Genomic DNA, 18,675 nt, shown 5'->3' on the forward strand with positions numbered 1-18,675 from the left:
CCTTCTTAGAACACCCTAGCTGTGCATGTAACCTGCTAGGAGAGGTGCATTGCTCCTTCACAGAGAGATGTTTCCTCTCCATAGAGAAAAGATCTGTGCTATTTCACCAAGGAGAGATTGTGCCATTCCTACTCAGGGAGGAAGCGTTACTTCTCCATGAAAAGGAGTGCTGTCCTCCCACAGAGATGAAGTATCTGTTATCCCTCTGCAGAGGCTGTGGCTCTGTAGCCACCTCCTCTCATAGCCCTGGCCCTTTTTTTCTTGAACTGTGATACCTCTTACTTGTAAATGCCACTTCACCATTTTCATCTCCAGTGAGTGAGGGATGGTGATGATGGTTGGTTGGAGCAAAGGCCCAGCACTTTTGCTCAGGGTTACCATTAAGCAATACAAGAGCACTAAATTGTTCTTTTTAAAAAGCAAACTTGCCTGTTTTCTCACCTGAGAGTCTGCCACAGGGCCCTCACAGTCTTCCAACATCTGCTCCCCTGCCTATTTTCCCTATTTCCAAATCCCCTCAGCATCCCCAGCTCCAGGATCCCCACTCCCTTCTTTACCTCTCTGCTTCCAACCCTTCCCCTGCCCACTTCCATCCCAAGCCACTGTTTCAGACATGAGCACAGGCCAAGCCTTTGCCCAAAACTCTGCAGAGTAGACAGCATATGCTTTGGAGAAGATGAAGTCACTACATCAGGGGTAACTATCCAAGCAAAAGCTCTCTCCTCATGACACAGGTAGTATCATATCCCTCATTCCCAGGGGACCCCAAATTACATCATGTGGACCTGAGAGTCAGAACTGCCTGTCAACACTGTTTGATTACTTCATACACTAATATAACATGGAAGACCTCACACCAGCAGGCTTCCCCACAACGTCCCACAAGCACTTCTGAGCTTCAACTGCTCTTCACAGTTAGACTGTCCCAGTTGAGCAATGTGTAGTACACACCCCATTCAGGTGAAGAGGTGTTTACTTGGAAATAGCAGTGTTGTTGCAAGCAAAGTTAGACTAATAGCTCAAGTCTTAGCAAAGATCAGGTGTCTTTTAGACTTGGGGGATCTTGTACAGCTGTAAGCCCAGCCATGAGTTTGCCAGCTAAACAGACAAGACTCTGCAAAGAGACAAGCACCAGCAAAGAAAATAACCTACCTAAGTTCACATAAAAGATTAATGATGAAAACATAAACAGAAGCCAGGTCTGGCTTCCACGTATTGCTCCAGCAACTGGAAAAACACAATTCCAGCTTGGAAAGAACCATTAAAGAAACCTAGATCTATAGCTTCACAGATCTACATGTGTATGCTAGGGCCTTGAGCATACTAAAAGGGTTTAATAGCTCTGACCAGCCCCACCTGGGGCCTCCACAGACACCCCTGCCCATTTAAGATCCATCCTGGGCCCTCAATGCCAGTCTGAGTCTCAGGCCAAGAGCTATGCTGTAGCTGTCTCCAGCTCTGTCACAGCTATGGCTGGTCACAGACCTCAACGACCCTGATCCATAAACTGACTTCCCAGTTTGATTTTGCCCCTTCCTTTTTACTATGGACTTGCCTGGTGGTCATTGGGCTGTGTCTGCCACTTCAGTAGCACCTATTTTCAGTTCATCCTTTGATTAATTCAGTAAAGGTCTCATTGAAACCCTTGGGAGAACCCTCAGTGTCTTCACGGGGTTTCAGTTCAGGCCTCAGCAGCATTTCCCTGCCAAACTGCGCTTGTCTTTGCATCCTATTTACTTTGAATCCAATCAAGGCACTTGCCATTTATAGGGGGGCTGGGGTCTTTCTGGGAAATTCCGTCTCTACTTTTGGTGCCTCATTGTGGAGCAAATCAGCTGGGGACATGTTGGTTGGTAGTCCTGAGACCAGAAGCAGATGCTCCCTGTCCTTAACATCTGAGGGCGTCTTGCTCTGAAGGCTACTTGTTTCTCTGTATGGCCCTGTCACTATTTATAAGTTTTAGGGTTTAGGGAAGGCAGATTGTTTTGCTGCATGACAAGTACTTGCATCTTTCTTGGAAGCTGGGCATTTAAGGTCTATATGGATCTGACACCTTATTTACTGTAGTAGTTCTTATATTCCATATTCACATCTACAGAGAGGACTGAGATGACACTGCTGTTGTGTACTCACGAGTAGGAGGCAGCTGCATGAAGTTGTCGGTGCTGGAGACGCTGCATACAGTTCTCCTGCATTTACTCAGGCTGTTGCCTTCCAATAGAAATGGAAAAGCTGAGACAAATCTTTCTTCTTCACATTAGCTTGAAAATCACTAAAGGCTGTAATTAGAATTAGCATTTTTTCCAAAGTCCCTTGGCAATTTAATGTATTTCTCCTGGTCAGCAGCCTTTATTTGGACTAGTAGTCAACAGGCCCGCAGCCAGCTCTGCAGCAACCACCAGAAGTCAGTGGAGTTTGGAGTGAGAATATCAAGTGTTCAGGTATTTGTCTGGTCTCTCACCACCCTGAAACTACTCAGAGGGAGTCTGTGTGCTGAGGCATAGAGGTTTAGGGATATGTGTGTGTAAGGCACTCAGGCCCTCAGAAGGGCTTAGACAGTGTGGGTCACAGATCAAGGGCACCGACAGTGTCCCTTGGATGGGTGTAGGCAAATAAATAAGCATTTGCAAATACGCAGCAGGTCCCAGCTTCAAGTGAGTTCCTCCTAGCGCAATTAACCTCAAAGAAAATTACCGTCTGGCACACTACCATTGACATGTTGCCAGGCTTGCGGTGTAGCCAACTGTTTAACTGAGCGTGTGGGTATTTATTGCCTGTGGGAAAGGTAAGGTGAGATGAATCTGTGGTTGAAACAACTACATTTTACTGCATGTCTGCAAAACATCTGTAAATCCATCCTCTTGTGGACACGTTCATAGCTTGGAACATGCTTGTTCTGTAACACTGAATTGCAGGCCAATAAAAGGTCCTTTTTCACCATGTTTAGTGAAGCTGTGGATAATCACAGTAATCACAAGGTGGTGAACCTGTAACTGGCCCCTCTTTGTCCTAGTTACACCAATGTAAAACTGCTATGTCCCCCTCCATCTATAAAGCCAAAGGTACCATGAAAATCAGCAGGTCAGGCTGCTCAAAGGGCAAATAATTTTGCTTTCCAGTAAACCTCGCAGATATAACCTGTTCCCCAGGCTCTTCTGGCTCCTGCTAAAAGCAACTATTCCACACAGAGCTTACTGTCTCTTTGCAAATGAAGGAACAATGCTCCTGGGACAAAACCAGTGTTTTCCTTGCCACTGGGACAGCAGTAATGACGTGCAAAGTCTTGAACACATGAAAAAATGTTTTATCGTGACGCTCAAGAGTTTTCTCTTCCTGACCTTTACCTCCCTGCCAGTGCTAGACGGTGATGGCACAAAGGCCTAGATCCTCAGTGGTGGTGGAGTGCTGTAACACAGTTGAGTTTGCTAGACATTGCCAGAGTTCAGAGGCTGTGTAAACTGCAGGAGTAATATCCACATTAGCTGATATTCCCCACTAAGCTAATACATGCCTCAGTGATGTGAGGGGAATGTCTCAAGGGTCTTAATGATTTGATTTAAGCTGTTCAGTCTCACTATATGTGTTTGGAACTGGGCCTGGACAACTTGTTGCTTCAAAGACTGAGGTATCTTAGGAAGAATGGGATGGCATGAACAGATAAAAATTCATGTAGGAAAAGGAAAACCTTGGGAGAGGAGAAGAGGAAATGACTCACAATTAGATTGCTGGAACCGCAGGATGCATGAAATCCTGACCCCATTTGAGTCACTTTGCCATTAACTTCATGAAAACAGTTGAGTGAAGAGTTCAAAATCTCGAGGTACTATAGAAAAGGGTGCACAGCTGATGTTTCTCATCCTTACTTATAGAACCCTAAACTACTGTCCTTTGCCATAGCTGCCGCAGCTGACCCACAGGAGCACTCTTTACAAGTGCTGACTGTATTTTTAGCTGATCTTGCATGTGACTCAGTAGAGAGAAATGAGGAAAGACAGTCCCATGGGAATTCCCAGCTCTCTACACAGTACCATAGATCACCACAGCTGCAAGAGTCCTAGAGAAAAGGAGAAAAGGAGGCATTTCCTCTGCTCAGATGTATCAGGGGACGTGTCTGTAATTTAACAAACATCTTAATAACAACAACAATTGGGTAAAAAGGCCACTGAGCAGACATGGGCCATGGCTGTAACAGATCACACTTTCTTAATGTACCAAAAGAGGCATATTATTCAGCCAGTTCTAGATTTTGGTCTTTCCTTGCCTAATCTTGGGGGGGGACACACCAGGGTGTGATTTAGGTCATAAGTCCGTGAAGTTCTATATTTTGTAGCAGTTGAAATGAGAGGAAGGTAAGTGCTTCCTGCGCATAGCACTCCTCCATAACGTACCAGTGGTTCTCCATAAAAAGAGTATTCTAAGATAATAGGCAAAAAGTTGGGTACACCCTCGACAAAGGTTCTGGCTAGACACTTCTCTCACTTCAGGCTCAAGAGGCACCTATTTGCAGTTAATTAGCCTGAGACTCATGTATGTTTAGCAGTAGAAGCTGGCTAGGCTATGAAGTAGACCTTCAAGGGTTAATGACCATGTTGTTTCTAGTAATTATATGAAAAAGAAACACTAATATGCTCAGGAGGAGAATAAAAGCTTTCATAGTATAAGGTTAATCTGCTGATCCAAGGCACTACTCACGCAGCTCACACTAGCACCAAAGCCCTTCAGAGTCTTAATCTCCCTAGTTCAGCATTGTATCACTGACTGTCTGCTTTCAGCATGCAGGACTGGGCGCATTTGTGCAGTATGCACAAATGCCTTTCTGCGAGGCAAGGCAGACATTTTTCAGCAGAAGGATAATAGAAGCCAAGAGCCAGGCTCTGTCCACAGGAATTTGTAAGGATTCAAAGGCATCTTTATTCAAGACCTCATTCAGCATAGTACTAGGTATGTTTGTTAACAGCTCTCCATTTGCTACTCTAGTCACTGAGGAAGATAATTAGGAGCCATAAAAGTCATACTCCATTTTAGCTCGCAGTGGAGATAATTTGATTTCACAGGAGACACAGCTTCTAAATTAAGATTTATGATCACCACTGAAAATAGATAGAAAAGTTTTGAGCAGAGAGAGAAAGGCATATATACCCCAAATGTCCTTGTTCAAAAACAGAGAATTCTCAAAGAATGACCATGGTCTGCGTTTGTCAAGGACATTTGGGCTAGTGTTGGTGGCCATGGAAAAATAAGGCTCTCAAATAACCATACTTTCCAGAAATATCACCATGTTCCAGACAGGCAAAAAAGGAGCCTGAATGGACTAATTAGAGATCCTTAACTGGCCAAGATACAAGTCCAAGCCATTGGCCTTCAGTCATTTTAGCAGAGTTACAACAACACACCATCCATACAAGTTGAAACTGCCCCATATTGGTGTCAACCTGTGTGGAAAGTGTCACTTTCCACTGCCATTAGCTTGGCTGTGGTAAGAAAGTAGAAGGTAAAAAAGTGGCCATCCAACAGACAGAAGCCAACTAACTTCATATCTCATGCCTGTGGGGCAAGTCTTCAAAAGGAAGGAAACAATACTAACTCTACCAGGACTTTTCTTTTCTGCACAGATGAAAACTAGACTTACCTCTCTGGTGTGAGTGCAGACCTGAGATACACATGTCAAATCATTCAAAACAGAATTGAAGTCTTAATTCATCTCTGCTTCTAGTTTAGACTGATAGTATTGTGTTGAGAGAGAGACTATATCTCCCCAGGCACAGTCTGCTTCTAGTTTAGACTGATAATACTGTGCTGAGAGAAAGAGTACATTCCCCCAGGCACGGTGCCCTTCTAAGCCAACTACTTGGTTCCTGAACTGGAGATGGTTTCCTTCTGTCCAGCTTAGAGAATTGCAGAAGCAAAACCTTTAGGCATCAGCCTGAACTCTCCATGTCAAAGATCAATTTTAAGCATTGTGAAGTGCCCTTCAGCTTGATATGTTGGCTCATGTTAAGGCCCTGGAAAAATGTTGGCCCCGGAAAAATGTCTGAGATTTGTGCTGAAAGATTCAGATTCTCAAATAGGACAAACTGATCTTTTTCAACAGAACTCATTGCTAAGGGTATTGCCAAGGTAATTTAAAGACAGCAGTATCTTCTATCTGCTGTTAAGCTGGATACAATGGTCTGCTGAATGCACTTTGCTGGGAATTCTCCCTAATCTGCTTCTCTTCAAACTGCTCAGAACAGAACTGCCCAGGACAATCCTATCTGTGGCATCCTAGCTCAGTTTTGACAGCATTGACCTTTTTTACAGAGTGATGAAATCCTCTGCACTTCTTGTTCCCATCCCATTACCACTAGCATGATAATTTCTCATTGAAAGTAAATCATCTCACCTTGAGATGTCTTCAGAGCCTCCTCTCACCTCAGACATAGAAAGCATTTTGCAGAAGAACCCATCAGTTGAGACAAAGCCTGAACCAAGCTCTCTGCCACCTTACAGCCAACCAGTCCATAAAAAACGCAAGGACCTCACCTGTTTCAGTTTTGTTCCAACCATGGAAGCACTGCTGTCAAGCACAAAGACAACATTCTTCGGCAATGGAGGAAGATCCGTGGGGGCGAAGTAGTGCACGAAATACCCATTAAGAATCTGTGGAAGAGCAAGGAAGTCAGGAATTGAAGGCAGATCACGATGCAATGTTCCACATATAGGTTATTATGGGATATTCGGTTAGGCACACTTGATCCTGCTTTCAATGTCTGTGTCTACACTGGAGAATAAGAGTACTCCTTGGTAACCCTCTTAATCCTAGTCCCCTGTTTATCCAGACTGAGGGAGCCTACTGGAGCTCTCCACATCTCCTTCCATGATGGACATTGGGATTTCCTTCTAAATGCAGTAAGGATATAACGTATGTGCCCAGGAATCAGAACCATGACATGCATTTGGGGAACTGGCCTTGTATCCAGATATATACAGCCAGTATATTGAGAAACTGAAAAGCAGATACAAAAAGAAACTCAATGAAGTAGGTACCTGTGGTTTTTAAGTCCATCTTGTGGTTGCCAACTGACTACCTTTATTTTGGATAGTTCTTGCAAGATGGAGAAGTAGCCTTCACTTGGAAAACATTTTCAAGGACATTTGGAGCATGCAAGACAATTAAACCATCTTAGGTATAGTTAGTAACACAGAAAAGATGAGTCGTGTACAGCACCTGAACATCGCCAACACTCAGCTCCCTGTTGACATCATATCTAATTATGAAGTCTCCCAAAATGCCATTTCGGGCAATCCTGGTTTGCTCGACAACACTGGGATTGAACGTAACTTTAGCTAAAGTTTTGGTATGTCCAACTACAGTAGAAGGAGGAGGAGAAACATCACCTGTTGAGATAAAACCACAATATTACAACTGTTTCCCATTGTCTTACAGATGTTTATGCACAGCACACACAGTATTACCATGGAGTCAGGTCAACTGGCACAGTTACATACTGAGATTAAAGATTCAGCTCACCGGTGATAAAACAAGAACTTAACAGCCCCTCCCCTCTAATTCTAAACTGAAACCAACATTGCAATGCTATCAGGAATATAAATGTTTAGATGAAATTCCTGTGCTTATTTCTGTTTGGAGGTCACTGAACTCAAAGGCCAAATATTCTCTGTATGACTGTTAATTGCTTTCTGTAAATAAGGAACACACAACTTCAGACATGTATGTGGTATTCATTCCAGCCAACTCTAGACATCTAGAATGCAGATCCTATACCTGAGAGCCTGCCAGTCAATGCAAGTTTGATTCATTTGACCTGTTTAAACATTTCCTCTAGGATTAGATGAATCATACTGCAGATTTCTCCCTGTTGATTATAAAGAGTTCTTGAGGTGACTTGTTCAGATGCACTGTAGACATGCGAGGTGGGATTAAACTGACTAATTGATCGCTTGATCTGACAAGCGTCAGTGTGTAATGTCTGCATCTGAACAAGTCATCTTAGCTGCCTTTATGTTCAGCAGAGTTACCAGTATAGTCATTGCAATTTCAGTCCAACGCTTGCTAGTGCAGTCATGCAAACTGCACCCCCAAGATGTAACTCACCCTAATCTCCAAGGGCCCTTCCTGAGTCAATGAAGAGAGATGTGCTTTTCAGAGAGCATCTCAGAGAAAGACAATAGTTTAGGTCTGAGTCACCCTGAAGGAACCTCTGTTTGTCTTGTTAGTTCTGTTCATTTTCTGAAGTTGAGGGGTATGGAGATTCCTTGTCTCTTTGTGTGGCCGAAATCCCACCTCACTCTCTTCTGGTGCGCCAGCTGTTCATTCCCTCTGAACTCCATAAGGACCCTTACATGAGTATGGAAAAAGGGCAGATTTGGCCTTGAACTTCCCCAGATTTTGAGGGTTTTTCCCCTTATCCTAACTAGCTATTGAAAACACCAAAATAGATTCTCAACTGATGTTCTTCTTGGGTGCTTCAAATCTCACAGTGATTATTCCAACACTCCTCTGAGGCATGAAAGTTCTATTATATCTGCTCATGTGCTGATTAAAATCCGTGGGAATGAGCTGCTTAATTATATTGGGGGGGGGGGGGGGGTATATGTCTTAAATCTTTGCCAAAGATGGCCCAAGAAGTCTGTGGTACGGCAGGGAAAAGAAAAGATGGGTGAGATTCAGTTCTGGTTTAGGTGTTCACATCTGACCTTATTTTCTAGGCTTACATGATGCTCAGTGGAGATCAGGTCAAGAGTGTCAGGGGAGATTAGGGTATGATACATCTGGCCAGACATAGGTATCTGCTTTAGGATAATTTTAATTCTGTGCTATACCCCATTAACAATGCTGATCACAATGAGAAGGTGCAGGCAGTCTTGGAAAGCTCCTCTCCAGGGGTTCCTGTAACACTGTCTATGTAACAAGGAGTGGCACTTCTCCACTTTTGTAGAGTGCTTTGAGCAGCATTAGAGGAATGCAACATGACATCTGTATGCAACATTGAACACAAACCTCCTTGCATCCAGATCCCACAGAGATTTCCAAAATCAGATACCTACAATTATACGCATTTAACAAGTGGGAAAATGGAGGCATGGAGTGGTTACCTAACTGACCTGACTTCCCACAGTTCAAAGTCCCTAGAAATGGTGGGACTAGGGTCCTTGTGGGTTTACAAAATGATTAGCCAAAGCTGTGATATTTACTCTAAAGTGTTATGTATAATCTAGACTCCTCTAGGCAACGGAATGAAAGTAAGTCTTAAATCAATAGCACTCTCGGATGTTACTTCCATGTTGATTTGGCTTTACTTCTTTAGCTGTACTGTGAGTCCATTTAATAAACAAGGCACAAGACACAGACAGTGGGATCAAATGCATGCTCAGCAAGTTTGCCGATGACACCAAGCTGTGTGGTGTGGTCTGGTGTGATATAGCATGGTCTGGTTGACACACTGGAGGGAAGGGATACCATCCAGAGGGACCTTGACAGGTTTGAGAGGTGGGCCCGTGTGAACCGCATGAAGTTCAACAAGGCCAAGTGCAAGGTCCTGCATGTGGGTCGGGGCAATCCCAAGCACAGCTACAGGCTGGGTGGAGAATGGATTGAGAGCAGCCCTCAGGAAAAGGCCTTTGGGGGTGTTGGTGGACGAGAAGCTCTACAGGACCCAGTAATGTGTGCTTGCAGCCCAGACAGCCAACCATGTCCTGGGCTGCATCAAAAAAAGAGTGACCAGCAGGTCAAGGGAGGGGATTCTCCCCCTCTACTCTGCTCTCATGAGACCCCACCTGCAGTACTGCATCCAGCTCTGGGGGCCCCAGTACAAGAAAGACATGGAACTGTTGGAGTGAGTCCAGAGGAGGGCCATGAAGATGATCCGAGGGCTGCAGCACCTCTCCTGTGAAGACAGGCTGAGACAGTTGGGGTTGTTCAGCCTGGAGAAGAGAAGGCTGCAGGGAGACCTAATTGCAGCCTTCCAGTATCTAAAGGGGCCTACAGGAAAGCTGGAGAGGGACTTTTTACAAGGGCATGGAGTAATAGGACAAGGGGGAATGACCTTAAAATGAAGGAGGGGAGATTTAGATTAGATATTAGGAAGAAATTCTTCCCTGTGAAGGTGGTGAGGCACTGGCACAGGTTGCCCAGAGAAGCTGTGGATGCCCCATCCCTGGCAGTGTTCAAGGCCAGGCTGGATGGGGCTTTGGGCACCGTGGTCTAGTGGAGGGTGTCCCCGCCCATGACAGGGGGGTTGGAACTAGATGATCTTTGAGGTCTCTTCCAACCCAAACCATTCTAGGATTCTATGATTCTAAGACCATACTATTGAGACAGGGAAGGACTTTCTCATAGGCCCAACTTCTACACAAATAAATTATAGTTGGAGGACCTGGCATGTGAAACAAACTCAAATCAGCAGAAGTCTTGAACTAGAAGGCTGAATGACAGTTATTACTCAATTTCAGTAAAGTCAAGAATTGCCTCTGCATTATGGCTTCTCTGACTATGCCTATTCCAATCCATCCATCCTAATGGAAATAGAGAGAGAGGTCCTAGCCAGTATATTGAAATCATTTGAGGACACTAGTGTTGGATCTTAAAGGGGGCTTATAAAATGATTACCCAGGGCTTTGACATTTATTCTAAAATCTATGTGCAGTTCAGATTTCTCCTGGTGAAGAAAAGTCATAAATCAATAGCTCTATAAGATTTCACTTCCATCTTGATTTGTTTTTACTTTTATAGCTGCCCTTTGATCTGATGAATCAACAGATGTAATATATTTTTAATGGACAATGCATCAGATTTGCTTGTATTGGCCTTCCTGGATTTTCCATCTGTCTTCTATCACTTCCAAAATCCCATTTAACTGCCAGTGTGTGGGAAATGCCTAGAATTCACAGAAAAGACTTAACAGTTCATTTATATTTTCTGATCTATTTGAGGGTCTCACATTACTTCTCCTCAACAGCTGAAAAGCAAGTACTGTTGTCAGTTAGGCTGTCTGGCCATATCACGTCAGAGTTAGTGAAAGTGAGTTTCACACTGGAAACAGAAGCTCTCTCGTTGTACCTACTGCACGTATACATCTGTGGCTGTGGCCTTTGGACTTTACTTCTGTGTTTCTCCACCATAAGTACATTGATGGGTGAGGACAATATGCTGTGCGCCACAACAGCCTGAGTTCCAGTCCTAGCATTTCTATGGACTCTGACCATCTGAAATTAGCTGAGTTCGCTATTCCATGCCTCAGTTTCCCCACCTGTCAAATAGGCATAATCACATGTATCCAGTTTTGTAAAGCACTGTGGAATCTAGATGGAATCACGTGGATCACATTGAATCCCCCTTTTACTCCTCAAAAAACTCTTTGGAGGTGAGAAATGTCATCCCCTATAACACAGACAGTGCTTTAGGAACCCCTGGAGAGGAAGTTTCCAAGGCTGCCTCACATTGTCAGTAACAGGAATAGCTGGGGAAGCTCTCCCATCTTCTTCATAGTCACTCGTCTCTCATCTCCAGAATGGAGCTTAAAACCAAAAAATGGTCTTATAGAGAAGATACAAAATCTTTTTTTTCGCCTGAAATAATAGAAATGAGGTCTGGAAGGCAGGTTATCTAATCCATCACATGTTCCCAGACTGAATCCCTTCCTACTTGATTTTATGACATTGTCTGGAAACAGTCAAGGCCTGTAGTAATGGAAACTCAGTACCTGCCCTTGCCAGTCTTTTCCAGAGCTGCACTTTTTCACTGTCAGACATTTTCAATGTCTAATTTACATTTTTATTTCTGGACTATAAACCCATGACTTCTTGTCCTTTCTGTTATTGACACAGAAAGCACAGTATTCTTTTCCTCCTTGCAGCAGCCTTTTATATATTTGAATACAGTAACCGGTGTCTTCCCCCAGGTTTCTTAGGCAGCACTTGATATCTGGGTCACAATTACTCTCCTCTATTGGCCCAGTCCTTTTCAAACAAGTGACTGAGAGAGGAAAATCTATGAGATATTGCAGAGTACAAAGCATAGATAAGCTCCAAAGACTTGAATTGATCTGTGCTCACACTGAGGTAGTTAACAAGGCCTTTAGACAAACTTTCCACCAAATTCAGCTAGAGAAGCAAACAGAGCAGGAAAAAGCATTTTTCCTATGCAACTATAGTCCTCATATGATGAACATTTAAACCTAAATTATTTTGGAGACTGGCAGAGTCACAGTTAGAGCTCAAATGCAAAGTTCATCCTCCGCTAACATGTGGGAGCTTCTAGACAACTGTGGTAAGAAATAAAAACCTTTCTGAGACCTATGACTTTGAAGAGAAATAGTCATTCTCCAGCAGCTTAGTATCTCCCTACCCAAGTCCATGATTAGTTCTCACACTGCTGCGCTGGAGGAAAATGATGAGGACAGTCATCCCTGGGGATGTAAGACATCACTCAGAAAACGGCTCCATTCTGAGGTCACCAGAGAAGGCCTGGACCATTGGCCTCAATGTCTCCTGTTTTGGAGTTTGTATGTGACAGAAGACAACACCTGCACATGCCAAAAGGTCACTTTCCAAAACTCACATGCTTAATATCTTCCTTTGGGAAAAATACAACTCCCAGATGGAGCTGTGTGCACAGGAGTCACTGTTAAAGGAAATATCCTGGAAAGACCTGTCATCACATTGTCTCTGCTCTATATTCAGAGAGGATGTACGCAGGACTTTCTAAGCGCCTCTATCTATAGCAAAGCACATCTTGAATTCACATAAATCACTGGAAATTTCTGGAACCAAGTCCAATCTTTGTATCTTGGGCCCTTACAGTCAAAAAACAGGCAGAATTGGACTCTTAACTGCTTCTGCTCCTACTGCTGTGATTTCTGTGCTGGTTTATAAATGAGGAGAAAAAGCGTTCTTCACTCTTTCTCATAAAAGCACATCTTCTGTCTATAGGTCTTTAAGTTTTGTCTGTTCATCACAGACTGTATGGGTACAAGCAGTTTGGCTGCAGTCAAAAGTGCATGTCCTGAGTGACCATTAAACAGAGAAACTGTTTTTTCCACTATGCTTCCTGCATGGTACATTGGCATAGCATGTAGAAAGCACCACATATGTAAGAGGATTGGTCCATGAAATAAAGGCAGATCAGCCATTCCTCCACTTTTGGTCATCTAAACTATTATTATTTATTTCATTAGTTTTGCTAACAGCATTTATTGCCACAACAGATTGGCATTTCAGTTATGAACATCAATCACTGCTGGTGCTCATCATCTGGAACTGTGGATGACTCCAAAGCCAAACATATTTCATTTTCAACTTCATTTGCCTATCCTACACTGGATCTTCAGGACCTGTACTCAGAAAAAGAATATAGTTTCTTATCCAGGTCAGTCAGAGTCAAAAGTATCTAAATTACTTGTGAAGCTACAACCCATCCTCAACAATGACTTCAGGTTGGTGGCATTTTGGACATTTAACTGATGACTTGATGTCACAATACATTTTTCACCCAATACTCTCACGGTAATTTATTAATACTTATCAAAATCTCACATTTTATCATTAACCATGAATACTATAGACATCTTTGTAGACATAGGAAATTGAGGAAGAGAGTTTTCATGACATATTCAAACTCCAACCAGTCAGGCAGTACCATTTTCCAGTGTGCAGGCCTCCATTCCTTATTTGGTCATTATTTTAAGTCATGACCTCTCATTTGAGGCAGCACAGGTAACACAGTATGGCAGCATCTGGTCTGGCATCCTTTGCTAGCTGCTTATTTACTACATTGCTACCGTGCCCTCCAGTCAATGATACTGAAGAGTTTTAAGCCACAAGAGTCCAAGAACAGACCTGACACTGTCTTTTTCTTGGTTTGCTCCCAGTTCACAGACTGCCTGCCAAGCAGCCACTCTTCAAATTGACTTGCAATTCAGCTGTCTTTCACTTAAAAACACATAGCTTTCCCTGGAGGTCTCACTGGATGTGCAGATCTCATGCTCTTGGGTCTTTAGGTGTCATACGAGCAAGAAGGTTTTGCAGGGAGGATCTAATGACTCAGATGTTTTGCGTTTTGGGTCAAGTGTGAGAGATAACAACTGGCTGGAATATAGTGGATTTCCAAGTGAAATGCTCCTTGCCTTGGCCTTTCCCACCCTAGGAGTATTGTTGTGGTTTCCATTTGTGTTTAGGATGACAGGAAGTTCCTGTTGTCTACTCCAAGTTTGATTGATCTTGTTGGCCAGAAGCAGTCACAAACAACAAATCCCTCCTATCCAAAACAAACTGTCCTTCTCTGTGACCTATATTAGACCCTTCTGAGACCCCCTGCAAATTCTATTTTTTTTTTTTTTTTTTGGTCTGGCTGCTGATAATGTCCCAATCTCCTCATCTTGCTTTAGATTAGAAAGAAGCTCAGCAAACCTACTGAATTCATTAACTCTATACACTCATCTGAGTGGCACAGGCCTGAGTAGCAATAAAGGCTTCATCCAGCAGAGACACAACCCACTCCTGACTGCCCATGATGGACCCCAAAAGTGTGTTTGGCATTTCAATTACTTCCATAGCAGTCATTTCACCACAGCAAACAGGTTTCACCAACTGTATAGGGCAATTCCAGATAGAAAGGATCTGTAATTGAATTCTGAGCAAGGGAATCTGAGTTTCAGTTGCTTTATCCATCCTGAAATGGGACACCTATTTTATATACATTTCACTGGCTAGGGAGGATTATGGAATCTTAGAGCGTGGGCTCATTTTTATATGAGCTGTTTTAAATCTGAAGCACAGTGCCAAGAATGATCAGTGCTCACAGATTGCCATTTGGAGAGCAAGTTGCGGAAGTTTTCCCTGTATGTCATTTACATGTAGGAATTTCCACACTGCATTAGACCAACAGTGTCTCTGCTCTGCTTAGTCTGTGTCTAACCTTGATCAATGCCAGATGTTTTGCAGGAAAGTATATATCACAACGTACTATGATACTCCCTGATAGGTTTAGAAGGTTTCCTGTCCCTCCTGACAAGGGGCAGAGCACATTTATCACACAGTGCATGGATGTACGACAGAAAGACTAATTAGTTGTATAAGGCTTGACCTGAAGCTAGTCCAAGTCACTGAGAGCCTTAATTTCAATGTAATTTGGATGAAATCAGTGGGATCACACTGAGCAATCAGTTTAACTCCATGTTCACATGATTTAGGATCTTTACCTGGCAGACATGAACAGCTCCACTGATTTTGCTAGCACTATGTCACTTAGAGTAACTGAGGATTGAGTCCCACAAGACTCCACATCCTGCTTCCAGCTCTGACTCACCCTCTTTTTTTTTGCTGAGAGATTTTTGTCAACATGTAGCAATCACAGTATCTTGTGCTCCTCACTGTTAGTTTACACTAGAAAAATTACCTTTACACCGTCTGAGCAGTGGGCGAGGACAGTTGGGGGTAAGAGTAGATACTTGGACTGCATTTAGTGCTTTGGCAAAACATGGATTTTCCTCTTGGAATTTCCCATGTTCTAAAATGCAGGATTTCCTATCTGCCTTGGCATGGATGGATGGAAAAAACAATTCACTTCTTAAAATAAACAGTTCCCAGGAGATGTGGAGCCAGGGAAGAGCCTGATCAGATGCTGAGCACAAGGCCTGAAGGCCTGGTTCAAAGCTCATAAAGACAATAGCAAAACAAAAAAAATCCTGTTGTGTTGAAAGGGATCAGCTATATACTCATTAAGCTTCAAAGTTCTCACATACTTATCCACAGATAGCACGTAGACACAGTAATCTATAGAAAATAGAACAAAAGCCATCAGCCTTTATGATAAGACTAAATTCTCTCCACAGAGTTCATAATCCTGGCATCCCTTTCACATTGCAGCCATTATACCAGCTTTCATGAACCTGGAGACTGCCCTGCGAGTGAATGAGAGATCTCTAAATAGGAACTGCTGATGGCCTGCAATGCTTAGAGACTTGCTCGTCACCAAATGCAGCCACCTCTGCGGTGGAATGAACCTGTCATACAGTGAGTGCAGCAAGAGTTAAGAAGGGAAAGTGAAAAATGTGTCTTTCTAAATAAAGTCATAGTTGGAATTTGCCAGAATAATTTATGCCTCATGAGCTGCTAGCATTCATTTTTCTTGTTTTCTTCATGACATGTCCTCTAGTTTCTAATATAGTCTTGATCCTAGACAATGCTGCTTTAATACAACATTGGGGTTTTGTTTAATACCTCATTTGGAGCAGAGGGACAGTGAATGCAACACCAGTCTTCACAATTATCCAAGATTGCCTTGGAGAACTCCCAACACTGCCAGTCCAGTTCCTGAGAAGTGATTAAGGCCCAAGGAGTAACAGAACCATGGGTCATAAAATCTCTCCTTACCTTCAACTTTCCCATTGCCTTTATGCTTGCTGTTTCGGAGAGGAGGCACTTCCAGTGAAACTATGCCTGAGTTCTCCAGGATGTTCACCTCCACTCGTAACCTCCCCACCAGCTGCTGAGGCCGGATGCTGAGTGTATACTCATATTTTCCCAGTCGCCTTTGCAAAAGCTCTTCATAATGCAGTAGGAACTTGGCCTGCATCTTGCGAGGAATGAATACAGAAGCTTTGAATGTCTCATAGCCATTCTCCCTGGAAGGAAAATCCAAAGACACCTTCATACCCCATACACATCACACACACCACCTTCTCCAGCGAATGATGAATTTGGATTTTGTTAATCCAATAAAAGTGTTTCCTATGATTAAATACGTGAAACCAGCAAGAAAGAAAACATCATAATGCTTCACAAAGCATTGGGCCCATAGGAGGTTTCCACAGGAGGAAAGGTCTTATGAGATGACTTCTTACAGAGAGGACTGTGACAGACACATATAACATGGAGCAGGGCCAGAGGAAGGGCTGTCTCTTGGTTTCTTACACAGAGGATTTGTAAGACCTATATTTAATTCTTGACTTTGTCACTGCTGACTCATTGCAATATCTTAAGCAAGGTACAAACAAATTCCTCTTCCCTAATATTATCTGTTTATATATAACAGGAATGGAAACTCTTAATGCCATGTGGTGGTAGCTTCAGAACTCACTGATGTGAGATGTCAGTGATGCCCACAATTCAGTGAGTATTGAAAAGAATTTGAAACTTTGATTTCTCTAACACATATTAAAAATATTTTTTTTATGTTAGCCTGTAGGACAGTTAGAATGACATCTCTGGGTCATATCAGTGGTCTAACAATGACAGGTAGTGATCACCTACAGAAGAAGATGCAAAAGGGCATGACAAGAGAAATACAGTGCTTCGAGAGAAATACAGAACTCTTTCAGGTTCTGCCAGTCTGTGTCTGGATCCTTTGCTAAAGGTTCCTGATGGATTTTTCCTACCAAAAATTCATCTACTCACTTTCTGAACCCTCACTACGTTTATTATTCACAATTTCTAGTGGCAAGAAATACAATTTATGTAAAGAATACCTTATTTTGGCCATTTAGAACCTGACATCTGATCATTTAATTAAATTTTCTCTATTTTTTCTATGAAAAGACAGAAAATAAAAAATCCTTATTCTCCTTCCACATACCACTCATGAGTTTAGATCTCTGTCAGACCTCTTCTTCGCCACAGTTCATCATCTTTCTGATCTGAAAATCATAGTCTATTTAGCTGTTCTTGATCATGTGTTCATGTTGGAACAATGCTACTATCCCAGAGAATAATGCAGGATTTTCCAGAGCAGCAAAATTCATCCAATGGTACATATTTTTAGAGCTATCCAGGTGAAACTAGCAGGGGGAAGATACCCCATAGTGCTGCTGAAGAAGTGTATTCAGGTGAACATATTTTTAGAGATGGGACTTTCTTCCTGTGTAAGCATGACTGCAAAAGGCTACCTGTGGTTCTACCACTGACTAGCTTTGCATTCTTAAAGTTGTAACTCATTGAATTTCTGTGTGCCTTAATTTTCCTGCCTGTTATTCAGGAGACAACAAGATTTATTTCCCTCTCAAGGACATCCTGGAGCATCTTGGAAGTGCAAATGTTGTGTAACAGGGGTAGAAAAGGCCACATGCAATTTTACATGACTTGGAGTACGGGAATGACACCACGCAATATGGATAACACTCTATTTAGTTCTTTCTTCCTATGAATCTGTGGATGGGTATGCCAAAGCAGCTGAAATAAAGATGGGAGGAGAGTATGTCACTTCCCAGAACCCAGCCAAATGCACAACACTTACCTTCCATTTGTGGGGCTTGGAGGTTTCTTTTGTCTTGCTTTGTCATCACTGCTATGTTTCTTTTCTTTCCCTGTGACCTCTCCATAATAAGTCTTGTTGCCGATGCTCCTATACAGACCAGAGATGTCAGCATGATCACTCTGCACCCTTCTACAGTGACAGTTGTACATCTTGCTGTAGAAGGGTTCACAGACTGTGCAAATGCAAACAGGCTAAGTGTGCTGCTGGTGTAACTCTCCTAGAGTCCACTCGAGTCACTGAGACAGAAGTCAACTTAGAAGTTCCCTGGCTGGTTGTACCAGCAGAGTATATTTTTAGTCCAGCAGTTTGCCTCTCTAAAATGCCAGTTCAGTAGGTAATCTCCAAAGTATAAGGATGCAAACCGGAAAGTAAACTAATTACCAAGAATCCCAACAAGCACTTTTTTGGTCTGGTCTCAGATCCAC

General features: G+C 42.9%; 1 protein-coding gene across 1 annotated transcript in view; it reads right to left on the bottom strand.

The window, feature by feature from the left end:
• The window catches only part of ITIH5 (inter-alpha-trypsin inhibitor heavy chain 5), a 52,295-nt gene that overhangs the window by 24,255 nt on the left and 9,365 nt on the right, over positions 1-18,675 (bottom strand). Inside the window, exons 4-7 of the mRNA XM_010301853.2 lie at positions 18,230-18,337; positions 16,372-16,622; positions 7,208-7,377; positions 6,523-6,639 (exon numbers count right to left, since the gene is read on the bottom strand). Coding sequence (XP_010300155.2) covers positions 6,523-6,639; positions 7,208-7,377; positions 16,372-16,622; positions 18,230-18,337 — 646 coding nt within the window. The remainder of the gene's footprint in view (positions 1-6,522; positions 6,640-7,207; positions 7,378-16,371; positions 16,623-18,229; positions 18,338-18,675) is intronic.

This window comes from Balearica regulorum, chromosome 1 (genome assembly GCF_011004875.1).
Source record: "Balearica regulorum gibbericeps isolate bBalReg1 chromosome 1, bBalReg1.pri, whole genome shotgun sequence".
Lineage (NCBI taxonomy): Eukaryota > Metazoa > Chordata > Aves > Gruiformes > Gruidae > Balearica > Balearica regulorum.